We start from the raw sequence: 26958 nt of genomic DNA, 5'->3' as shown, positions 1-26958 counted from the left end.
CCTTACAGCAGCATAGTATTCCATTGTATGTATACAAGACATTTTGTTTTGTCCATTCATCAGTTGATGGACACATGGGTTGCTTCCATCCTTTGGAAATTGTGAATGCTGCTGCTATGAATATTGGTTGTGAAAATATTTGTTTTGCGTCACAGTTTTGAGTTCTTCTGGATCTATTCCTAGTAGAGGGATTACCAGATAATATGGCAGTTCTATACTTAGCTTCCTGAGGAACTGCCAAACTGTTTACCAAAGAGGCTGCACCATTTTACATTCCCAGCAACAGGGAAGGAGTATTCCTATTTCTCCACATCCTCGCCAGCACTTTTTTTTTTTTTAAACAATGGACATTCTATGCTGTGTGAGATGATACCTCATAGTTATTTTGATTTACATTTCCCTAATAGCCAGTAATATTTAACATTTTTTTCATGTGCTTTTTTGCCATATGTATTCCCTCTTTGGACAAATGCCCAATTAATTGGATTCTTGCTCTTTTATTGTTGAGTTGTATGACTTCTTTATATAGAATGGAAATCAAATCCTTATCGGACATGTGATTTCCAAATATTTTCTCCCATTGAGTGGGCTGCCTTTACACCTTCTTGATGAAGTCCTTTGAATCACAAAAGTGCTTTAAGTTTAAGGAGGTCCCATTTAGTCATGTTTTCTTTTGTTGCTCATGCTTTCAATGTAAGGTTTAAGACTCTACCATCTACTACCAGGTTTTGAAGATGTTTCCTTACATTTTCTTTTAGGAGCTTTATGGTTCTAGCTTTTATATGTAGGTCTTTGATCCATTTCGGTTAATTTTTGTGTAAGGTGTGAGACACAGGTCCTCTTTCCTTCTTTTGGATATGAATATCCAGTTCTCCCAGTACTACTTGTTGAATAGAATGTTCTGCCCCAGCTGCATGGGTTTGACAGCCTGTCAAAAATCACTTGACCATAGATTTATGAGCATCTGTTAATGAACCATCAATTTGGTTTCTTTGGTCTATGTGTCTATCTTTATGCCAGTACCATGCTGTTTTTACCAGTGTAGCTAAGTAATATCATTTAAAGTCCGGAAGTGAGAGTCCTCCAGCTTCACTCTTCCTTTATAAAATGTTTCCGGCTATTTGGGGTTCATTACCCTTCCAAATAAATTTGATAATTGTGTCTTACATTTCTTTAAAAACTGCTGGTGGAATTTTTATTGGGATTGCATTGAATCTGTATATCAATTTGGGAAGAATTTGCTTTACAGAGTTAATGGGGATTGAATCCAGGATCTCATATATGGGAAGCAGGCACTTAACCACAGAGCTACATCCATTCCCCAATTTGGATAGAAGTGACATCTTAATGATATTTAGTCTTTCATGAGCATGGAATGTTATTCCATTATTTAGGGCTGTTTTTGATTTTTCAAAAATTTAATTAAAAAAAAATTTATTCTTCCTCCTGAGATGGCTCCCTTGTCTGTCTGTTCATTATCTGCTTGCCTTCTTCAGGAGGCACCGGGAACTGAACCCGGTACCTTCCATGTGGGAGGTGAGTGCCCAACTGCTTGAGTCACTTCAGCTTGTGGTGTGTTGTGGCTTGTTTTCTTTAGGAGGTACCGGGAACTGAATCTGGGAACTCCCACGTGGGAAGCGGGAGCCCAACTACTTGAGCCACATCTGCTCCAATGCCATGCATTTTCGATTTCTGAAGACACGTGCTTTATGTCTTTGGTTAGGCTTATTCCTAAATATTACTTTTGGTTTGTTAATTCTCTCTCTCTCTTTTTTTCCTTTTCAATTTCATTTATTCAGCCCTGATCTTTGCTATTGCATTCCTTCTGCTTGCTTTGGGAATAGTTTGCTGCTCTTTTTCTAGTTCCTCCAGCTGTGTAGTTAGGTCACTGACTTTAGTGTTTTTCCTTTTTAATCTAAGCATTGAGTGTTATAAATTTCCTTCACAGCACTGCTTTCACTGCATCCCATAGGTCCTGATAGGTTGTGTTCTCATTTTCATTTATTTTGATATACTTATTGATTTTTTCCACAAAGTCTTCTTTGACCCATAGACTGTTTAATCTCCATAAATTTGTGAATTTGCATTTTTCCACCTGTTGTTGATATCCAACTTTATTCCATTATGATCAGATAAAGTGCTATGTAAAATTTTGATCTTTTTAACTTTGAGATATGCTTTGTGAACCAACATATGGTCTATCCTGGAGAAAGACCCATGAGCACTTGAGAAGAATGTAAGTCCTGCTGTTTTGGGGTGCAATGTTCTGTATATGTCTATTAGGGTTTAGTCCATTTATCATATTATTGAAACTCTCAGATTCTTTATTGTTACTCTGCCTAGATGTTCTATCCAACCATGACAATGGTGTATTGGTCTCCAACTATTACTGTACAGGCATCTATTTCTCCTTTCAGTTTTACCAGTGTTTGCCTCATGTAATTAGAGGTATCCTGGTTAAGTGCACATATATTTTTGATTGTTATTTCTTCCTGGTGAATTGCCCCTTTCATTAATATATTATGTCCTTCTTTGTTGTTAATAACAGCTTTGCTTTTAAAGTCTGTTTCATCTTACATAAGTATAGGTACTCTAGCTTTTTTTTTTTTTTTTTGTTATGCATGTGTGGAATATCTTTTTCCAGCCTTTCACTTTCAATCTGTTGGTGTCCTTTGCTCTAAGATGAGTTTCTTGTAGAGAGCATATAGATGGATAATATTTTCTTATCTATTCTGCCAGTCTGTGTGTTTTGAATTGGGAGTTTAATCCATTAACATTCAATATTATTATTTAAAAGGCAGTTCTTAATTCACCCAATTTGGCCCTTAGGTTTTATCTGTCATATTTTATTTTCACCATTCTTTTCATACTTTGTTACTTTTATAGATATTTACAGATATAATCATTTTTAGATTCTCATCCAAGCTTCACTCATCTACCTTTTCTTTTCAGGTTGTAGCATTCCCTTTAGTATTCCTTGCAAAGCCAGTCTCTTGGTTACAAACTCTCTTGTTTTCTGTTTATCTGTGAATATTCTAAATTTGCCCTCATTTCCGAAAGATAATCTTGCTGGATGTAAGATTCTTGGTTGGCAATTTTTCTCCTGCAATACCTTAAACATATCATACCACTGCCTTCTTGCCTCCACAGTTTCTGAGAAATCGGCACTTAATCTTATCGGGTGTCCCTGGATGTGATGCACTGCTTTTCTCTTGCTGTTCTCAAAATTCTCTTTGTCTTTGGCATTTGACATTCTGATTAATATGCGTCTCAGACTAGATCTATTCAGATTTATTTGAATGGGAGTATAATGTGCCTCTTTGACTTGGATATCTATGTCCTTTAATAGGGTTGAGAAATTTTTGACCATTATTTCTTCAGATATTCCTTCTGCCCCTTCTCCTTTCTCTTCTCCTTCTGGGATACCATGACATGTATGTTTTCATGTCTTTTGCCATCATTTAGTTCCCTAAAACCCTGATGAAGAATTTTCCATTCTTTTTCACATGTTTTTTTTTTTTTGGTGTATGTTTGCTTTCAAAGGCTATGTCTTCAAGCTCACTGATCCTTTCATCTTCCTCTTGAAATCTGCTGTTAGATGTCTCCAGTGTCTTTTAAAATTCATTTATTGTGCCTTTCATTCCCATATTTTTCTATGTATGCTTTCAAATTCTTCTTTGTGCTCATCCATGTCTTCTTAATATCCTTAATCTCTTCAGTCATCTCACTGAATTTATTAAGGAGATTTGTTTGAACATCTATGATTAGTTGTCTCAATTCCTTTAAGTTTTCTGGAGGCTTGTCTGGTTCCTTTGGACCATGTCTTTCTGTTTCTTGGTGTGGATTGTAATTTTTTTTTGGTGTCTTGACATCTGGCTTACTAGATGTATTTATTCTGGGTGCAGTTTTTCTCTTTAGTTTAGGGCCTTCTAGCTGTGTTAGTCAGCCAAAGTGGTGCTGATGCAAAATACCAGAAATTGGTTGGTTTTTATAAAGGGTATTTGGGGTAGAAGCTTACAGTAACAAGGCCAGAAAAAGTAAATTCCTTCCCTCACCAAAGTCTTTTTGTCATGTGTAGGAGCAAGATGGCCGTTGGTCTCTGCTAGGGTTCAACCTTCTTCTCTTAGCCCCTGTAGTCCCAGCCTTTTCTGGTCTCAGTTGTAGGATGGTATAAGGCTGGTCTCTCTCCCCAGGGTTCATTTTTTTCCTGGGGTCAGCTGCTCTGTTCTCTCCACAAGGTCAGCTGTAGATTCTCAGGTGCTCTCTCTTCCCGGGGCCTCTGCCATGTCTATGGACCCATCTCTATTCCTCTGTGTTCTCCTGTGTATTTACTTCCCAGGGCTCCAGCATCAAAACTCCAACTCTCTCCTCTGCTGTGTCTTTTTCTCTGTGAGTCCCTGTCCCCTTGGCTACTGATGTGGCCGAATCAAAGCCTTTACCATAATTTAATCAAGTAGAAGTGAAATCACTGAATTTAATAAAATCAAATAAGCCTAGAGGAATGGACCAGTTTACAAACATAATCCAATATCTATTTGTGGAATTCATAAGCAATACCAAACTGCTAGAGTAGCCATTTCTTCCTTGCTAGTTTTGCAGTAGGAGCCAAGGATGTAGTTACACTATAAGCTATGGAGGATGAAGCTGCCCACATTGCCTCAGGAACCAATGAAGCTTCTTTCACCTTTCTCCTTTGCCAGGGGTAGGGATGGAGCCCTAGCTGTGTGTAGTAATCCAAGCTGTACAGGCCAAGAATGTCTGTAGTTGCCTGGAGAGACTGATGAAGATTCACATCCCTTCCTCATCTGCCTGGGCAGGCATGGAGTTGCAGGTGTTGGCAGCAAACCAAGCTGTGCAGGTCAAAATTGACTGCAGTTCAGATAGACTAATGTTGCTCCAGCCCTCCTCTTCCCCTGCTGAGGTGGGAGGGGGATGGACCCTTCACAGTGCCCAACAATCTAATCCTCATAAGCTGAAAGTGCCTGTAGATGCCCTGAGAAGCTGCAGGAGTACTGTCCCTTCTGCCCTATAAGGGGTGAGGATGGACCCACAGATGCTCACCAAACTAGTCCATGTGGGCAGAAAGCACCTGCAGTTCCCCAGAAAGGCTGAGAAAACACAACTTCCCTCCTATCTTATTGGTGGACAGAGATGGAGCTACAGATGTCTGAGTATCCAGTCTGTGTGGGCTGAAACTGCCTGAAGTTGCCCAGAAAAGCTGAAGGTACACCAGCCCCACTGTCCTATGGAAAGGACAGGCAGGGATGGAATTGAAGGCACTCAACAAACCAGTCTGCAAGGGCTGAAAGCACTTGTAGTTACCCAGAGAAACTGAGGAAACACAGCTACCCTCCTATCCTATTTGGGAGGTGAGGATGGAGGCCTAGGTGTCGCCTATCCAGTCTGTGTTGGCTGAAAGTGCCTGCAGTTGCCCTGAGAGGCTGGTACAGGTCCCTCAGCTTCCTGCCTGCTGGTGGTGGGGCTGGAGCCTAGACTACAGTCTGATCTGGGTGGAAAGAAGCATTCCCTACTGTCACTATGATTTTCAATCATCCCTGCTTCCCCACAAGTGGAGGCACAGTTAAAATGGTGGCTATGGGCCTCTTTCTTACTTGAGACAGGTTCAAACTTTAGCTGTGCTTAGGATTATACTTTAGCCAGATAAATTTACTAATCAGTAGCTGAAGTTGGTGTTCGACCGTCCCTTCCTTCCTGTTTTTGGGAAATGGAGCTTCCAACTCCAGCTACAGAATGGCTCCTGAGACGGTTTGTGTCACCAGTGGGACAGGCACCAGCCTCTGCAGTGTGGAGTGCTCTAACTCATGAATCCTCACCGCAGATGGGCAGTTTCCTCCTTCCATATTTTCAAGGAGATTGCAGGATGATCTTCTGGTCTTCTGGGCCTCCCAAACAGGTGTTTAAGTCAGCTCCACGTGATCTCTAGGTGATTACTAGCTGCTCTGTAGGATGAGCTAACTCTTGTGGCTCCTTACTCTGCTGCCATCTTGCCCCTCTCCCCAGTAATTCAGTCTTGTACCATGATTTGTCCATCTCCTGTTGACAGACATTTGATTTATTTCTAATTTAGGACTATTATGAATAAAACTACTATGAGCATTCCTTTTAAGTCTTTTTGCACACATACATTTTCATCTCTCTTTCATAAATACCTAGGAGTGGAGCTGCTGGATTATAGGGAATGTATGTATTTAACTTTATAAGCAACTGCCGAAGTGTTTTCCAAATGATAATGCCATTTTTCATTCCTAGCAGAAAAAGTATTAAGAGTTCCATTTATTCGATACCATGACCAACATTTTGTGTTTTTGGTCTTTTTAACTGCAATCATTCCAGTGGGTGTGAACAAGTATCTCATACTAGCTTTAAGTGTATTTCTGTAATTACTAATAATGTTAAGCACTTTTCCATATATTTATTGACCGTTCATACATATACCTTCCTTATGAAATTGTCTTGGCATCTTTGTAAAGAAATCTGTTGAACATATATGCTTTATTTCTGAACTTACTGTTCTATTGATCTTTATATATATCATTTTGCCAGCAACACATGGTCATGATTACTACAGCTTCATACTAAGTCTTAAAATCAGGTAGCATGAGTCCTCCATTTTTGTTGTTTCCTTTGAGATAACCTTGGCTAATCTAAGTCATGTACTTTTTAATATAAATATTAGATTCAGCTTCTCAATTTCCACAAGGAAGCTTGCTGGGACTTTGAATTGCATCCAATCTAAAGATGAAGCTGGAGAGAACTGACATTTTAACAATATTGAGCATACTGATGTGTAAATAGGGTATACTTCTCCAGATTTTTAGGTCTTTAATTCCTCCCAGCAATATTTTGTTCAAGAATAGGCAAAATCAAGCTTTGGTGTCAGAAATCAACTCTGGTTACATGAGGCTGGGGAATGCTATAAGAGGGGCATGAGAGAATTTTCTGGAGATGATGGGAATGTTTTCTATCTTGACTGGTGTATTGGTTACACAGGCATAAAATTTTATCAAAATTCATTAAGATTTTTCCAAATACTGAATGTAATCTTTTTACTGAAAATTACAAACTGAATGTAAATTTTTACTTCCGTAAAATACCAGAAGAAAGTGGATGTGGCTCAAGTAGTTGGGCACCCACCTACCACATGGGAGGTCCTGGGTTCGGTTCCCAGTGCCCCCTAAAGAAGACAACCAAGACAGCAAGCAGGCATGAAAGGCTGCCATGGTGAGCTGACAGAACAAGATGATGCAACAAGATGAGGCAACGAAGACACATAACGAGGAAACACAATGAGAGCTACAAGTGGAGCAGAGGTGGCTCAAGCCTTTGGGTACTTTTTCCCCACATGGGAGGTCCCTGGTTTGGTTTCCAATGTCTTTTAAAAAGAAAAGGAGCAGACACAGAGAGCAAAAAACTAACAGATACAGAGAGCTGACAGTGAGTGCAAACAGGAAGAGGGGAATTAAAAAAAAAAAGCCACAGGAAAGTTGAAAATAATGGGATGGGAAACTATTCCTGGTAAATGCTAAGAAATAGTGTCAGAATTAAAATTTTATAAAAAAAAGAATTCAAAGCAAAAAGCGTCTTTATTTATAAATGGGGTAAGGAAGATAAAACAGTCATAAACTTATGACCCTAACAATTAAGGTTACATGCACATAAATGAAAATTTGATGGAAGGATAAACTTATGACCCTAACAATTAAGGTTACATGCACATACATGAAAATTTGATGGAAGGAGAAGCTGATAAATGTATGTTCATAGCAGAGGAGTAGCATACTTTTTAAAATATAAAAAATGTGAGTAAGGGCATATAGAGGATTTAAAGAACATAAGTAACAGGAATGATAGTTTATTAGCCTATCTATTAAACTACCAAAAAAATCTCAACAATCTCCTAAAAGTCATCACACAAGCCACATTTATGTTTGAAATGCAATAACTTTATGAATACACAGTAGATACATACTCCCAACCCCACAACAACCTCTCAAACATATCTATGTGAACACTTTAAAACAACTTTCTAAATAAGTTAAGAGAAAAATACAATGAAAGCATTAATTATCAATAAAATATGTGGTATGATACCAAATATTGAGAAAATATTGGGCTTTAAAAGCACCATTAGAAATAAGAGTAAAATCTATTAACTAAGTACTCAATGAAATAAACTAAAAAGAAACAATCAAGAAAAACAAGGTAAAACAGGAAAGAAAAAAGTATAAAAAGAAATAAAATAATCATAGAAAAAATTAATTTTGTAAATGAAAGTAATCATGATTTTTTGGGACAAATTATAGTAGTAACAAACACAGAGATGAATGAAATAAACAAAAAAGCCTTTATCAAATCTAATGAAAGAAATAAAAAAAGGTAAACAACATTAGAAATGTTTAAAGATACCTAAATATTTAAAGAAATTAAAAAATTAGAAAAGAGTACAATTTTATTGCTAATAAATTTAGCATGTAGTAGTAATTATTACTAGTTTTATTAAAAACTACTGATGGAGTAAATAATGTTTAATACATCTCAGTTTGGAATTAACAGAAACTGCCAGTATTTTAGCTGTCTACAAAACATTTTTTCTTTCATAAATAACTAGGGGGTTGTTTTCATTTCAGTGTAAGATTAAGAAATGCATTAACATTAGGGCAAGAAAATAGGCAACATTACTGTGGAAAATCTAGCATCTTTTCAAATTCCACCTATAGAAATTGGAGCTTCTTGGTGAGTGAAGGTTAATCAGTATAGCAGTATGAGTTCTTCAATGATGAGACAGAACAAGTTATCATTTGGTACACGATTACAAAGAAAATTTTTGCATTTTGGATTCTACCATATCATATTGAATTAATTTTGTATTCTCCCTCATTTGAGAAACAAATCTATTGAACAAGATATTATGATAAAAAATAGTAAAAAAATTATGTTTCTTAAAATGTAAAAGTAAATTTAATTCTGATAAGATACTCTACACTGTAAAAATTCATTTTTTTAAAATCACATTTTGGATATTTCTGAAAGCTTCACAATAAATTGTTTAAAGGGCAATTACCAACTTATATTAAAACCACCAGTGAAGGGAATACAACTTGAATTCAGTACCATTTTTCATCGTGAGAAACAATCATTTGACAAAAAATCCCCAAGAAAATCCACTCTATAATTTTATAAAATGCCCTAAGCAAAAATTAAAATATTCTCTAGTTTTCAATCATCTGCATAATGCAGACAACATCCATACTCAGAGTTAATATATATAATTCACTAACTAAAGATTAGTGATCTAGGTCATAAGACTTAATAAGGTAGGTCATAAAGTTAGAAATAGGCTATTCTCCTTACTAACATTTGAACACATGAAAATATTGATATGGTAAGATTTATTTTGCAAACTACCAGCAAACATTGCTAGGAAGAAAGTGCATTGAAAGTTTTTTCTTTGTTGCAAATTAGAAAGCCTGTTACATTTTCACATTCATGGAAAATATGGCAGTTAATTTGATGAGCCGTTTGAGATATAAAGTATAAAATTAGTAACATGATTTAATCTAATTCAAAATGATGATGAAACCCTTTGATATACTTCATAAAGAAAATGAAGAACAAAAGTGACTACAAATGTTCACAGATATGCAGGCTCCTATAAACTCCCTTGCCTTCTAAAGCAGAACATCTGAAACATAATTTAATCTTTTCTTTGTGAGTCAGGGTCAAGTGCATGCACCTACATTATTCTATAAAGCTGAAAGTGCAGATAAAAATGCAGCTTATAATGAATGGGTAATCAATTCGCTTATTACATTTGGCACAAGTCCCCAGCACTGATATTTTTGACAGAGTCATAGATCCTAATTTGCCAACACATTCATATATTACCTCTGGTTTCTGAATTAACACAAGAGACTACGTGCTTGGATATAATCTATTTGACAGCCAGTAGTTTCAGTGAGGAGCTATTGTTATGGGATATATATTTGAATTTATTTTTAACTCTCCAGGACTCAGAGAATTTCTGGATTTTATTTATTTGTCTCTAGGTTGCTCCTTTTCTCTCTTGTTAGAGTGACTCTTACTAGCTACCCATATCATCACTTCTAACTTCTGCGAATAATCTGTAAATTTTGTCATCTACAACTTTCTTCCTATCTTCTAATTTTTTTCTTGCAGACGAAAAGTAAGATTGGATTCTGAGGACCTGAATTGGAGTTCTGACAGAGTATGCAACTTATTAGCTGGGTGATCTTGGATACATAGTTTGACTTACTCAAGACTAGTTCCACATTTATAAAATAAAGACAATATCACCCTAAAAATGTTTGTTGGGAGGTAATATTTAGGAAAATAACTTTACAAACTGATGTTATATGTTGCTTGTATTACTATTGCCATTTCCTCCCTGGCATTAATTGGCAGGCAATATATAGCATTCAGCCATTTATTATTTACTTGCCATTTAACAGGTTTTGGGTAGTCTCATGGCAAATATTCCCTGAAGTCCTTTGACACTAAAGCCTTTTTCTTTTCTTCTTTTATAGCTACTTCTAGGCTTGGATGTCCTATAAAAGTCTGACGGAACTTATACAGTTTTGCCATACAGTTTCTTCCACTGATGTGTATGGTAAGGTACTCTGAAATATATTAACATTCTGAGTGAAACAAGTGATGGTGGTATGGAAAAGGGAGAACACAGGGTAGGACATGCTGAATTATACAAAGCTACAGAGTTAAGTTCTCATAATAAGGAGGTAACAATATGTACTGTATGGGCTTGATATTATGATAAATCATTAGTATAACTTCTAGATTATAGGACCAGCATTAAAAAAACATGCATTTATTCTGAGAAAATCACGAACAATTTTCTATCTTTGCTTTTAAAAAAAAATGACTTAATAAGATCTAGAACATTAATTTAAATATGAAATGATATTATAATTCAGATTTAATTAGACCGATAACATTAGGGCATCCAGGGGAGCATTTAGGGGAAAATTCTTTCCAATATACACATAAAATAAAATTTTCCAATATGGGGCAAAAATAATTTAAACTCAAAGTGTTCCTTTTTTTTTTTTTGTATTAGATTCTCTAGTAACTCTGGTTAATTTAAAAATAATCATGATAAGAACAATAAGAGTTTAATTAGATAAATCATACCTCTAAATAAACTTTATTATAATATATCTTTCAGAGACTTTCAAATTATATTTTCAGTTCCAAACTAAAGATTCAGGACATAAAACATCTTTTCAGTTTTATCTTTAAAAAAAAAAAAAAAAAAAAATTTCTAAAAATAAGATTATATTTTATTATAGACTTAAGAGTACACTATAGGAACAATGTCACTTTTAGTTTGTCTTTCCTCTCTCAAAAAAACAAAAATATGGAGAATTAAGACAATGTGATTACACACATACTATGCCAGTAAACACAGGGCAATTGCATAGCAATAGGACCAATACAATGAAAAAAAAAAAACCAGGATTTTTAGCCCCTAGTATTGATCTCTAACCACGCTGTTGACAGTTACTAGCTGTATCTATAAAATGTCCTTTTTATAGAGACATTGTTTATATAAAATTATTTTAAAGATTGAACTAAGACAAATTAGACCTTTACTGTAAAATAAGACATAAATAGAAATCCAAACAACACCCTTATTAAAAAAAAAGCACCAAAAAAACAGAAAGAAAACAAAACCAAAAAACCTACAAAAACAAAAACAAAAAACCACAAAACAAGTTAATCCCACCTGATTTGAAAATCTTTAGGAAAACGGAAAAAGAATTCTCAAGATAGCATCTTTTCAATTAGAAATAACTTTCATTAATTCTCAACAAAAGGTAGTCTTGAAATCAGTTAAAAATATATCAAAAAAAGTAAATTCATCTAAGAAAGAATTATAATGCACACTATATCTTTTTTGTTTCTTCCAGTTCTCAAATAATACAGTATGTTGAATTCTCCTAGACCCACATCTCTCTTTCATGAATAGGGCTTTTTCTCATTTAGTGATTAAATGATAACGAACACCAACATTTATGGATTTATCCCTAATGATTTATCTCTAAAGGACAAAACTCTGATTTATCCCTAAAGGACAAAAACAACAACAACAAACAAACTGAGTTTTAAACAGATGCTTTAATAAAAGAATCAAAAGCCTATGAATGGGAAAACGAGCAAGATGGTAGTGGAGTAAGGAGCTCCTAGAGTCAGCTCCTGCTACAAGGCTGTTAGCAAACACCCACCGCTCTCTGGAGCTAGCTGAAGCACCTGTTTGGGGGCTCCAGGAGGCCAGAAGAGCAATGCAAAGTCCTTGGGGGAGTGGAAGGAGGAGACTGCCCAGCTGCAGAGAAGACTGGTAAGTAGAGAGCTCCACCCCATGGAGGCCGGTGTCCATCCTCCACTGGAGGCACAAGCCGCTTCGGGGTGCTGTTCTGCGGCTGGAATGGAAAGCTCCACTTCCCCAAAACGGGAGAGGAAGAGATGGTTGGGCACCAATTTCAGCTATGATGAATGAGGAAATTCAGGGGGCGACGGCAGGATCCTGAGAACAGCTAAGGTTTGAGCCTTCCAGGTCTCTTTCACGCAGATCAGCCTGCAGCCCTAGCCTAGGCTTCAGCCCCACCTCTGGCAGGGAGGAGGCTGAGGAGCCCTGCACAGCATATACAAGTAACCGCAGGGAACTTCGGCTGCAATAGACTGAAAATGAGAAGTCTACCAGGGCAACTGCTGTCATCTTGGACCCGCACTGCATAGATTGCTGCCCACACCTGCAGCTCCATCCCTTCCCCAGGTAAGGGAGAAAGGGATGTGAAGCTTCATTAGTCTCTCTGGGCAACTACAGTCTAGGCCTGCATGTGGATTATACCACATAGATGTGACTCTGTCCCTATACCTGGCAAAGGAGAAAGGTGGAAGAAGCTTGATTGGTCCCTGGCGCAATGAAGTCAACTTGAGCCTCCACAGCTTACAGCACCCACTACATGCTTGGCTCCTACTGCACAACCAGCAAGGGACAATGACAGAAAGCCCTAAACTAGAGAGAAAAACTGCACCCCGCAGAAATATTCCAGTGAGCCAGATGTGAAGACACCAATCAAAAATTACAATCCACACCAAAAAACAGGAAGCTATGGCCCAGTTAAAGGAACAAGACAAGGCTCCAGATGACATCAAGGAACTGAGACAACTAACTACAGATGTTCAAACAAATCTGTTTAATAAATTCAATGAGATGGCTAAAGAGATTAAGGATATTAAGAAAACACTGGATGAGCACAAAGAAGAATTTAAAGCATACATAGAAGAACAGCAGATCTTATGGGAATGAAAGTTGCAATCAATGAAATTAAAAAAAAACATTGGAATCATATAATAGATTTGAGGAGGCAGAAGAAAGGATTGGTAAGCTTGAAGAAACGGCCTCTGAAAGTGAACATACAAAAGAAGAGATGAAGAAAGGAATGGAAAAAATTGAACAAGGTCTCAGGGAACTAAATGACAGCAAAAGGTGTGCAAACATGTGTGTCATGGGTGTCCCAGAAGGAGAAGAGAAGGGAAAAAGGGCAGGAAGAATATTTAAAGAAATAATGGTAGAAAATTTCCCAACCCTATTGAAGGACATAGATATCCCTGTCCAAGAAGGACACTGCACTCCCATCTGAAAAAATCCAAATAGACCAACTCCAAGACACATACTCATTAGAATGTCAAAGGTCAAATACAAAGAGAGCATTCTGAGAGCAGAAAGAGAAAAGCAATGCATAACATAAAAGAGATATCCAATAAGATTAAGTGCTGATTTCTCACCAGAAACCATAGAGGCAAGAAGACAGTGGTCTGATATATTTAAGATACTACAAGAGAAAAACTTCCAGCCAATAATCTTAAATACAGCAAGACTGTCTTTGAAAAATGAGGGTGAAATTAGAATATTCACAGATAAACAGAAACTGAGAGAATTTCTAAGCAAGAGAACAGATTTTCAGGAAATACTAAAGGGTGTGCTAGAGCCTGAAAAGAAAAGACAGGATAGAAGGGCCTGGAAGAGAGTCTAGAAATGAAGATTATATCAATAAAAGTAACTAAGAGTGTCAAAAGAGTGGTGAAAATAAAATATGACAGATAAAACCCAAATAGTCAGGAATAAACTTAACCAATGATGTAAGGCACTTGTATTCAGAAAACTGCAACTCAATGTTAAAAGAAATAAAAAAAAGCCTAAAAAACTGGAAGAACATCCATGCTCATGGATTGGAAGACTAAATATCATTAAGATGTCAATTCTACTCAAATTGATATACAGATTTAATGCAATCCCGATAAAAATTCTACCAGCATTAAAGAAAAAGTTGAAATCATGATCATTAAATTTATTTGGAAGGGTAAGGAGTCCTGAATAGCCAGAAACATCATAAAAAGGAAAAGTGAACCCGTATCTCCAGACTTTAAATCATAATACCTACCTATAGTGGTAAAAACAGCATGGTACTGGCCTAAAGACAGATACAACAGACCAAATTTATGGTTCAGAAATAGACCCTCATAGGTATGGTCAAGGGATTTCTGACTAGCCTGTCAAAGTTACACAGCTTGGGCAGAACAGTCCCTGCAACAAAAGGTGCTGAAAGAATGGGACATCCATAGCTGAAAGAAGGAAGGAGGAGCCGTATCTCATACCTTATCCAAAAATTAACTCAAAATGGATAAGAAAACCTAAAAGTAAAAGGAAGAACCATAAAACTTATAGAAGAAATTGTAGGAAAATATCTTCAAGACCTGGTGGTAGGTGGCGGACTTGGTCCAGTGGTTAGGGCTTCCGTCTACCACATGGGAGGTCCCTGGTTCATACCCCAGGTTTCCTTGACCCATGTGGAGCTGGCCCATGCGCAGTGCTGATGTGTGCAAGGAGTGCCGTGCCACTCAGGGGTGTCCCCTGTGTAGGGGAGCCCCACGCGCAAGGAGCGCGCCCCGTAAGGAGAGCCGCCCAGCGTGAAAGAAAGTGCAGCCTGCCCAGGAATGGTGCTGCACACACAAAGAGCTGACATAACAAGATGACGCAACAAAAAGAGACAGAGATTCCCGTGCCGCTGACAACAACAAAAGCGGACAAAGGAGACGCAGCAAATAGACACAGAGAACAGACAACCGAGGTTGGGGGGGGGGGGGGCGGGGAAGGGGAGAGAAATAAACAAATAAATCTTAAAAAAAAAAAAAAAAAAGGCCTGGTGGTAGGTGGTGGATTCTTAAAGGAGATAAAAGAAGGACTGAGTGGACTACTGATGTTTAATGTATGTAGAAGTTTTCATTAGCTTTACTATAAAATTGTGGAAATGTATAGAGTGGATGGTAACACACAGTGAGTAACAGCTAGTTTATAAATGGGAATGTGAGTGAAAATGGTAGTCTAGTTATGTAAATGCCAGTTGACAGAATGCTTGAGAATAACCTAGGTTTACTGTAGCACAGTAAACCAAGAGGTGCGTGAGAATTATGGTTGATGGTACAGATGTAAGAGTGTCCTTTGTTAGCTAGAACAAATGTATATCACTACTGCAGGGTGTTGGGAATGTGGAGAAGCATGGGAAAAATACAGCTGGAGTGACCTATGTACTGTGGTCAGTAGTAATAATATAATATTCTTGCATCTATGCGAAAGATGTACTGTGTTGATACTGAGACAGTATGGAAAATGTGAGCCAAATGTATACTATGGATGTGGCAATAATCAGATGATATTATTCTATCTGTAGCAAATGACAAAGCACATTGTGGTGTGTTGATGGAAGGGTGTTGTTTGGGAATTCTGCACGTGTACATGACTGTTTTATAAGTTTACACCTCTGTCATAAAAAAATATATATTAAAAAAAATAATAAGGTGGGTTGGGGGAAAACACACCAAATGTAAGAAAAGAACTATGATTAGTAGTAAGATTTTGATGGTGTTCTTTCATAGTTTGTAACAAACATCTCATGACAATGCAAGGTGTCAGTGGAGGGTTGATGTATGATGTTATGCATGTTTGCTTTTTAAGTTCACAACTTTTACTATGCACTTAATTGTTTATGTATGTTCATATATAAATGATATATAGATAATCGATTGGTTAGGGGAAAAATACTTTGTTTAGTAGTAATAGTTTGACAATGCTCTCTAATTATTAGTTAAAAAGGTTTAAAAACAATGCGAGTTATTGGTGGTATAGTGAGATGTTACATATGTTTGTTTAGTAAGTTCACAACTATTATACATTTATTTTTTATGTATGTTTATTATGTATAAGTGATATATTTTAATAAATTTAAAAAAATGCAAAAAAAAAAAAAAAAGGCTGTGACTGGGAGGCAGACGTGGCTCAACTGAGCGTCTGTCAACCATAGGGAGGGTCCAGGGTTTGATCCCCTGGGCCTCCTGACCCGTGTGTTGAGCTGGCCGATACGCAGTGCTGCCTCATGCAAGGAGTGACGTGCCATGCTGGCACGTAGCAGGGGTGCCCCATGTGCAAGGAGAGCCGCCCCGTTTGAAAACAGTGCAGCCTGCCTAGGAGTGGTGCCGTACACATGGAGAGCTGATGCAGCAAGATGACGCAACAACAAAAAAAAGAGACATGGTTTCCCAGTGCCGCCAGATAACGCAGAGGAACACACAGTGAATGGACACAGAGATGCCAGGGGGAAAGGGAGAGAAATAAATAAAATAAATCTTAAAAAAAAAAAAGCCTATGACTGCCTTTTTTATCTTGCATTTCCTATAGAGTTATAGTGTTCATGCTGAATTAACTAGCTAGAACAGAGCAATTTTACATTTGTTTTTATGTGCCACTATACCTTTAAAATAACTTTCAGAAGTTCTTTTGGCTACATAAGATTTGCTTCAAACATATAGGTCATGAGTACATGTAAACTCTGCACTACAGAGCATAAGGACAATATCCCTGGAAAATTTTGTAACCACAACTTAGATAATTTCAAGGTCCTTGGAAATGTTTGAGTTTGAATGTAAAGCATGGCTGCTCCATTATTTTCAATATATACTTTAGGGCTACCTAACAATGCATGCTTTTCTAAAAATCAGACTTACAGACAATTGTTATCTGGTGTTAAAAGCAACAATAGGTCTCATTGTTTTCCAGAGAAGTTGTATTAATCATGAACCTGGCAGTGGTATGGATAGCTGAAGCACCCTAATTCCAGGGTCAATAAATGAATTAATGCTCTGAAGACAAAGTACTGACAGATAAATAATTCAGGAGGCAAAAAAGAATAAGGACTAAGAAATGTAACTAATTATGAACTAAACAAAAAAATAACCATATTGTAAGAATCTGTCAAGAGGTTAATTTTGCATTTATATTGGCTTAACTACCAGTTCCTCAATATAAAAAAAGTTAGCTGCAGCATTTACAATTACTGATAACACAATAAATGTACTCATATTCTGTTTACACAAATAATATCAATTTGAAGAAGTCATATTGGACTTTTCAATGCCATTGTAAAAAAAGAAACAATAAGGTAACATTTACTGAAAGCTTAGCATGTACTAAGTATCTTACTAAGTGCTACATTTGCTTTTACCTTATTTAATTTTCACTACACCCTATGATAGAGGTCTCATTATTACTCTCATTTCACAAATGAAGAATTTGGGTATTCTGCCCAAGGTCATGTAGGTTGCAAGCGGCTGACTGGCATTGAAATCTAGCCTGTCTGATCCTAAAGACCCAAGCTCTAATCATCATGGTGTTCAGTCTCAAAATAACTGGATCATTTGGTATATCATCTGTCCATAAAAAAATGTGACCAAAAAAAGATCACATGCTAATGAACAAAAAATAAGCTTTTTATTTTACTTTAGATTAGACGTTAATTTCTGTACCATAGCAGTTGGGAGTAGTTCAGGGACCATGTAAAAAGGAATCGAACTCATCATGTTCCTTATCTAAGAGGCTGAAACATTTTTAGGTGCTATTCAATTACAAGGTAGAATAATGAAGATACTTTACAAATATCTCTCAATTGATTTAATTTCCATACCTTCCAGATACATTCTTCAGTATGGCAAGAGCATCTGGATAGCCATCCATGTTGTAGTCTCCAATATGAAGGGCAATTGGAATTGGTATTTCAGCTGGTTCATGTACAAATGGCACAAAGCTCCAGAGGGTACCCTTATTGCTGAAATCCTGTAGCACTGGAACCCACTGTGGTTTAAGGGAAAAATGATTAGTATATAGGTATTTTAGGGAAAAAAAATCACCATTTGCAAAGCAAATGACATGTTCTGCTAAAAGTGTTGTTTTCAATGTCAATTCCTTTTTATATAGATAAAAGTCCTCAGATAAGCACCCTTTTTGAAAGAAAAATTTCTTTATCGCTGTGATATAGTAGAGTGTCTATTATAATGTATTTTGGGGAACAGGTGACTGATACTCTGGAAAAACAAGACTCCTTTGCAATTAGTCAACTTTGAACTGGCACATAGGGATCTAGAAGATTTTCCATAGAATCAGGGAATCTTAGGGTTGAACTGGTGTTAATGATCATCTAGAGGAACTGTCCAGTTTAAAATTTGTATTGAGGAGAAATATAACTGCAAATGAATATTTTAAAATAGTAAAGCAAAATGTAATATTATCTAATTCTGATGTCCCTTCAGGAGGATCAATTTAGGAAGAAAATTAGAACATGACAGGATTTCCCTTGTTCTCCTGCTGAGCCTCATCCGTGAAGATGGCGTGGACTCTCACTCTTATAGCCAAACAGCTCTGAAGCTTCCCAAACGACACCAGCCCTGACAAGTCCTACCTCCAGCAGACAGCCACATCTTGCTTGGCCCAGGAGAATGAGCTTTGCCACTAAGAGGGTTGGAAGCTATATTTTTAGTAAATTATTTTATTTACATATTGATTATAATGAAGACAACAGAGAGAACAGGCTGATTGTGAAATGAGCTTTATAAAAATCCTCTTTCTTCTGATGGCCCAAATCTACTTTTTATTAACCTAATTCAAAACTAAACATCTGAAGACTGGAAATTGTGCCGTTAAAATTATAGACGTGCATATAATTAGCTAAGAGTACAGCTATTAACATATAACCTGGAGATGTCCAAGCAGAAAGAGGCATAGCTAACTTGAAAATGCAGGGAGCCAGACATACCTACAAATGTTTGTTCTTATATATATAGGTGACTCATTTATATGGCTCCAAGCTAAAGTCTAATAAAAAAAGGCCTATTTAATATAGTGGTATGACCAATATTTTATAGGTTATCCAAAGAAAGTATAATTTGCCATGGAAAATGAAAAGAAATAGCTTAATGATGAATATATATTTAGAGAAACTGAGTTGTTTTAAAAGTGGTCTGTTCTTTAATCATTTTTTCCATCTTTCTTAAAGCAAAAAAAGAGTATTATTTTGTATAGCAGCAAAATGTTTTAATATTTCACTTGACTTTGAAAAAAATAATTGATTTTGTTTTGGAAGATAATGGGAAAATTTCACCAAACACCAAGTTATCATAAATTTCTGAAAAGGATCACAGTTTATTAATGTCATAATAAATCATATCAAATAAACTATTCCTGTTAAGGTAAATTATCAAGGCCTAATATATAAAAAGATTTTTCACTTACTATGACATCCATAACAGTCACCAAAGAACTGACATTTTATCTTCCCAGAGAGATGACTGTACAATTTAAAAATATTCTTGAGATAACCTGTCACCTGAAGACAGCCTGTAACTACTAGGTTTATTTAAACCTATGAATCAATGATGAGGTGTTACTTGACCTTAACTTGTTTTAAATGATTAAAAACTTGAAAAAAGTTCATGATAATCAAATTTATAGGTATAACAGTTAAATGCTTTTAGAATGCTGACTGTATGAAGATTTGTTTTCCTTACTGTTAGTATAAAATGTGAAGTTCCCTATTTATATGGGCTATAATAGTAAACATGTTATTCTAACATTTATTACCACCCAAAAGAAAATAAAACTGATGAATTCTACTACAGTCTATTACTGGTTTCACATCAAGTGCTATCAAAATGGAAAAATTCTCAATGATACAACCCATCATTTCCATATTAATTCTCTGCTGTGACTATCAGATTCTCAACGGTCACCCACAAGCTTCAGGTAAACATCAACAGAAGAAAATGAAATAGATCTAGATAACAGAAATAAAAACAAGATTACCTTGAAAATAACCCTTTATTAATAGTGTTTTATTATTTTCCTGGCATGCAGGATGCTAACAGATCATTTAATTACTGAATCCAGAATGCATTTTCTACACAAGAAATGATTATAACAGAACGTTTCCTGTGAATGAGTTAATAAAAACAGATTTAAAAGTATTTCATTAAGTTAAAATGCAGAAGTCAATAATTTAATTTTGGGTTTCTCTCTCTTCTTATTCTTCAGATACTTTTTCTAATCTCTGATGATTTTTTGGAAATACATAATTCTTCTTACACTAAAGACAAGTCGATATACCTGTTTTGTTCCAGGTTTTGCTAAGTAGATGATGCTTTTCTGGCAATTTTTATCTTCACAGCCTGGCAGTAAGTGATCTGTGTGTCCATCTCCATCTGCCAAAAGAAACTTCAGGTCCATTAACAGCTACAAAATAAAGTGCTCTTATATGGCAGATTAAATTTCCTATTTGTTTAAAGTCACATCAAGCTGGAGAAAACTGAAGAATCTGACATACGACATAGTTTTATGAATATTATTTGATTTTAAAAAATTCCTCTGACTCTTCTGCCTATTGTCTGGACTGTGTCTTGTTATACACAGCACACTTTTCTGTGATTAAATACCCAATATTAGAAAAAGGCTTCACTTCAGGCTTTAATAGTAAAATAATATATATATTTTTAAATGTGATTTTTACTTACATAAGTATCACTGCTGCCACAGGAGAAAAATAAACATGTAATATTAACTCATTATTATGAAGCTTATATTAAATGAAACTTATCTTTTAAAATACTATTAAGTGCTTCTGATATAGCATGAACTTCAATTTAAGAGTTATAAAACTCTCAGCACCCTGGCTACTAAAAAGCATTAATACATTTTTATCTATAAAAAAGTAAATGTAAGTACTACAGATGTCCTTACATTTAACTGGTTTTCAAAAAGCTGAGGTCAGCTCCCAATGGCTAGATTTTCATTCCCATCAGCCTAAAATTCTTTTTTTCCCCCTTTTGAATAGTCATTGGAGCCTTGATAGGCTTATCACAGTTACATGTTTTTCTTAATGTCCTTCATAGCATTTTTCCCCCTCCAGTATAGGATACAGTCTAGGAGTAGGAATTAAATTTAGTTATTATTTTTAGCCTCCTTTAATCTGGAGTATTTCCATAGCTTTTCTTTGTTTTTTAATAACCTGCATGTCTTTTTGCCTCAGATTATAGGAATCTTTTACTTTTTAATAAGTTGTTATGCCTGGGGAGGAAAATAGATTGAAGAAGAATCGGTTTCACATGGGAAAAATCAGAAGTGCCAGGGTAGGAACTAAAATTTGCTTAAGCAAATTCTCTTAAAAATAATGAGATTTCGTTGAGTATACTAAGAGGAAAGTCAGTCATATGTTGGTGAAGGTGTCAGTTGGTGAACTTGTCAGTCAGTCCTTAAAAGAAGTCCCCAGAGTTGATAACTTTGAACTGCCTTCCCTCAAGACTCAAACGCAATACATATCTCATTTTCTTAAAGGCTAAAATCCCTTCTTGAAAACAACAGAAATTTTAACAGAAGGAATGGCACTTCAATTGATGTTTAGAGACTGTAGTATAAAAACTGGTTTTCTGTGTGGCTGCTGATCACCAGAGACTAAAGAGCAAACAGAACTCATTCTAAGCTCTATTAGATGCTAACCAAACAAAATTCTTCTTTAAAACATGTAAATAACTTTACAGAAATAGTTTCAATGATTCAAACTGATTTACAGAGAATTTTTAATTTTAAAAGCAAGAGGACACTAAAACAAAGGTATAGTTTCTGTTATAAATACGGATTATAATGAGTTTTTACATATTTTTCTGCTTTTTAAAATTAAGCAGGGGACAAAAAAGAAGATCCATATAAGAATGGGTCACATTTATCAGTTCATTCTCTTAAATATTTGTAATATTTTTGGTCTCATGATGTTAACTGATCTGTGGTACCATTTAAGCCAATTACAACCCACTATTCTGCCCCAAACTCGGACCAACTTTGCATAATTCAACTTCTCTATTGTGGTGGTAATCAAAGTTTGGCCCCTACATAAGCAGCCCCAGCATCACCTAAAAAACTTGTTAGAAATACAATTTTCAGATCCCTGCACATACCCAATGAATCAGAAGTTTTGGGGATGGGACCCAGCAACCTATATTTTTCATAAGTCCTTCAAGTGAGTCAGATGCATGGTAAGGTTTGAGAACCACTGCTTTAAGGCATGTACCCCAGTCTCCCATTGACCCTAGAAGGTGCTATGCTTATTGCTCTCCATGTCTCTTATCATGCTCCTCCATTTAGAATATACTTTTTCTCTTGCTAATCAAATCCAACTAGCCGTTTAGCATTGTCTGTATCTCTTCCTCAGGAGCTATGCTCCAGCTTCCTGGGACCCCACATCATAGCCTGCAAATTCTTAGGTCAACTCCCTATGGCAAAATATCAAAAATGGTCATATAAAACTGTAATTGTTCACTGTGAATTTTTGCAACCTCATGAGAACGTATGGAGATTTTTAATGTCACAAAAAGAAGACAGAGCCGGAATCAGTTAGATGTTGATTTTTAAAAAATTTCTCTCTCCTTCCCCCTGCCCCCAGTTGCCTGTTCTCTGTGTCCATTTGCTGCGTGTTCTTCTTTTTGTCCGCTTCTGTTGTTGTCAGCGGCACGGGAATCTGTGTCTTTTTGTTGTGTCATCTTGCTGTGTCAACTCTCCGTGTGTGCAGTGCCGTTCCTGGGCAGGCTGCACTTTCTTTTGCACTGGGCGGCTCTCCTTACGGGGCGCACTCCTTGTGCGGTGGGCACCTCTGCGTGGCACAGCGCTCCTTGAGTGCATCAGCACTGTGCATGGGCCAGCTTGACATGGGTCAAGGAGGCCCGGGGTTTGAACCGGGGACCTCTCATGTGGTAGACGGACGCCCTATCCACTGGGCCAAGTCTGCTTCCCTAGATGCTGACTTTTAACCTGGTTTAGCTCCTTAATCAGTAATCTTGGGAAAGAAACTGGAAAATAAATTTTGAAACAATTTTGTTTTGGAACAAATAGAGCTTTATTTTGGAAGTTAACAAAGAGTATTCATTGTAAAAAACTCCTCTCCAATAGCAGAGACCACTTTAGCAGTTCCTTGCATATCCTTCCAAAGAGTCTATGCATATACACACACTATATACAATTTTGCACAAATGGTAGCATACTCTACATGTTATTTGACACTTGTGATTTTTTGATTTATTGTATCTTTGAGATTGTTTTATATCAATAACTTTACAGTTGCCTCATATATAATATAGTATTACATTATATGGTTATATATCAAATATAACAAATTCCTCAATTTGCAAACACTGGGTTGTTTCCAATCTTGATAATACAAATAATCTAACAATTAATAACCTTATATGTAGATGATCTCATCTATGTGAGATACCTGTGGTATCAATTCCTTAAGAGGAAATTACTGTTTCAATGATTATATGAAACAAAAATAATGTCCATGAACTTTCCTCTGCTAATTAAAATCTACTGGTCTATCTTGCACTTTGGATGGACGTTTAGCCAATGCATGATTTTGTAAAATCACATATCAGGCAAATAAAATATCAGTTCATTGAGTTATGCAGACCTTCCGAATGCTGATCAATTTCATTATACAATATTTAAAAACCATATTTGTTAATATCACCACCTATTTAATCAGAAAAACTTTTAAGTAATGGGAAGCTGTGAGACTCACAATGGCAGATGTAATTTTCCAAATTCCAATTTTCCTTGAAAACTCAACTTCAATAATTGGTATCAAAGTCTTATCAGTTGTTTTCTTGAAGTGACAGGCTCACTTTGTACATTTTTGAGAAAATTTCTACTGAATACCAAAGTCCTGATGACCTGCATTTCCTTAAAAGCTGTTTTTTCAAGTAAATATGGTATATTAAAAAAAAATATTAGTGGGTAGTTAAGCTTGCAACTCAAACAATTATCTCACTGGTTTTCATCAAGACAACCATTGTATTTGAAGTTGAGCAGATGCATATTTTATATATTCTCACAAAGAATATTAAAAAGATGTATTCTTAAGAGTCTTTAATGAAACATCTCCTCATCGTGCCTTCCTTTTCCTTCTTCATTTTAACACTGAGTGTATGGCGGTGAAGAATACAATGACTGTTAGGAGTTTGGTGCCACTGCTTTGAATTGCACTGAACTGTAAGGAGCTTTTTCCACCATTGCTTGTGCCCCATCAGTGTAAATATCAACACTTATGAAATAGGTTTGATCTTTTGAACCCCAGGAGCCTTTAGGGATTCACACTTTGTGAATCACTGCCAGAGCAGTTGCACTTATAAATGAATTATCTAATGTTTTGATTTTTGGCAGAGTGATAGGGGAAACTATTATCTCATTGTGGATTTTTTTTTCACATTTAAAATATTACTTTAAATTATATGAAAGGAAAAGGAATTGAACATCTATCCATTAACAGTAAACTTTCCCAAGTGCAATAACAAACCGTATCATTCTTAGTCCTTCCCTATAATAAATTTTTTAGAGAAAGAAAGGCAGACATATTGAACCTTGACTATATTTTCTAAATCTTTATTTGGACTTGGGTTTTCATCTCTTATATCATATCTTTTTCCTAAAGCAAAGTACAGACATAAGTAAAACAGAGATTGTTTAACCTCTTAGGCACATAAACCCGACAAAAGTCCTTAAAGAATTGTTCATAAAACAAGAGAATAGATATATAAATCAACCATTGTGGTTTTAATTTTTAGTTTTCATATGAATGACATTAGTGGTCTTTTTTCTTATCAATTTATAGAACCCTTCTCTATATTAATCAAACAGCTATTTTGTCTTTCATTTATTAATATTTTCTTTCATGGTTTCTAGGTTTTGCTTATACTTTTAAGTTGCCTTTCCACTTTACAGTAATAACACTCCTCTCCCTGATTTCTTCTATATTTTAAGGTACTATTTTTACTTTTAATTATTAGATTCACCTGAAATTTATTTTGATATGAGATGTAAGTTAGGATCCTATTCTCCTTTTTTACAGATGGATATCCAGTTGTCCAGTACCACTTACTGAATGATCAATAGTTTCAGAAAAGAAAATCTCCCTTGTACTATATAAAATGGTCAAAAGGAAAATAAGTTGGCTACTACCTGGGGTCATGGTGAGGATTAAATGTGTAGGAAAAAATTTGAGATAAAGTGTAAAGCAGTAAATACAGAAGAATATATCATTGGCATGTATCCATTCTTGCATGGTGGTATACTGTGTATACACAGTACAGTGCTATACTGTGCTTAGTAGGTAGACAATAGAATAAAAATACGTAAGTCCTGGAAGGACAGAAGTGCCTTATCTTCAGAGTTCTCACTTCCAGTACTTTTTTTTTTTTAAAGATTTATTTATTTACTTCTCTCCCCTTCTCCCCCTCCACCCCAGTTGTCTGTTCTCTGTCTATTTGCTGCGTCGTCTTCTTTGTCTACTTCTGTTGTTGTCAGTGGCATGGGAATCTGTTTCTTTTTGTTGCGTCATCTTGTTGGGTCAGCTCTCCATGTGTACGGCGCCATTCCTGGGCAGGCTGCACTTTCTTTCGCGCTGGGCGGCTCTCCTTATGGGGCGCACTCCTTGTGCGTGGGGCTCCCCTATGCGGGGGACACCCCTGCGTGGCATGGCATTCCTTGCGTGCGTCAGCACTGCACATGGGACAGCTCCACACGGGTCAAGGAGGCCTGGGGTTTGAACTGCAGTCCTCCCATGTGGTAGATGGATGCCCTAACCACTGCCAAGTTCACTTCCCCACTTCCAGTACTTATTACAATGCTTTTAGAAGGAAACACTTAAACATTTGACCATGAAAAACGAAAGCAACAATTTAGGATTTGATAAACATTATGCATGGTGGAAAAAAAATGTGAGTAGATTAGCTAAATATTTTGATCTATAACCGAGAACTCTGAGTTCAACAAAAATAAATCAATGATTTTTGAGTTACATGTTAAGACAGTTCAAAAAGGAAGTAAGTCAAAATGTCTCATTCCACCATCTGGAAAATTTACTCTTGGGTGGCTGTAGCATAAATGACCTATAAAGATTACCACAAGTCTAATAATAGAAGAAAGTTCTAAATAGAATTTGAGGCTTAAGTATTAATGTGTGGGGCCCAAGTCTGAAAGATTTCTATACTGGATTTCTAAAACTTCATTTCTTGCTAAAGTAGACCCAGAAAATAGGTAAAAGTAACAGCTTTCTCATCACATTTGTTAAGAGACATCTGAGACATAAGACAATGTATTCACATATAAAGCCACTTTTCTGTGACTCATTATTAGAATAAAGCTGGAAATACTCATACTACAATAAAATTTAGCAAATGATCATTTCCATTTTACTTCCAGTGAAGTATACGAAGAATATCATTTTATATTTTCAGAGGAGCAATATCATTAACATAAGAGAAATTAATGGCAAAGAAACAAATTGAATATGATACAAAAACTAGTGCAATAACCAGACTTGACTTTTTAGGAAAACAAAATTTAGACTTTTAGAAAGAATAAAAAACAGTAAAAAAAAAAAAAAAATAGATGGCATGAATGAAAATATTTAGATTTCTTTAGTTTTTGTTTTAAAATTGCTCATAAACCAAACTATGAGAATGAGAGACAGGTGC

General features: G+C 36.0%; 1 protein-coding gene across 3 annotated transcripts in view; it reads right to left on the bottom strand.

Annotated features, from left to right (window-relative positions):
- Positions 1–26958, bottom strand: part of ITFG1 (integrin alpha FG-GAP repeat containing 1) — a 268529-nt gene that overhangs the window by 119306 nt on the left and 122265 nt on the right. For all 3 annotated transcript variants that reach the window (XR_011646312.1, XM_004457050.4, XM_004457051.4), the window contains exons 9-10: positions 20546–20640; positions 18075–18241 (exon numbers count right to left, since the gene is read on the bottom strand). Coding sequence is in view for 2 of the 3 variants with exons in the window: in XM_004457050.4 (XP_004457107.3) it covers positions 18075–18241; positions 20546–20640 (262 nt within the window). In the remaining variant the exon portion in view is untranslated. The remainder of the gene's footprint in view (positions 1–18074; positions 18242–20545; positions 20641–26958) is intronic.

This window comes from Dasypus novemcinctus, chromosome 18, assembly GCF_030445035.2.
Source record: "Dasypus novemcinctus isolate mDasNov1 chromosome 18, mDasNov1.1.hap2, whole genome shotgun sequence".
NCBI classification, from domain to species: Eukaryota; Metazoa; Chordata; class Mammalia; order Cingulata; family Dasypodidae; genus Dasypus; species Dasypus novemcinctus.
The sequence above is the reverse complement of the archived record's forward strand: the minus strand, read 5'-3'. Positions and strand labels throughout refer to the sequence as shown.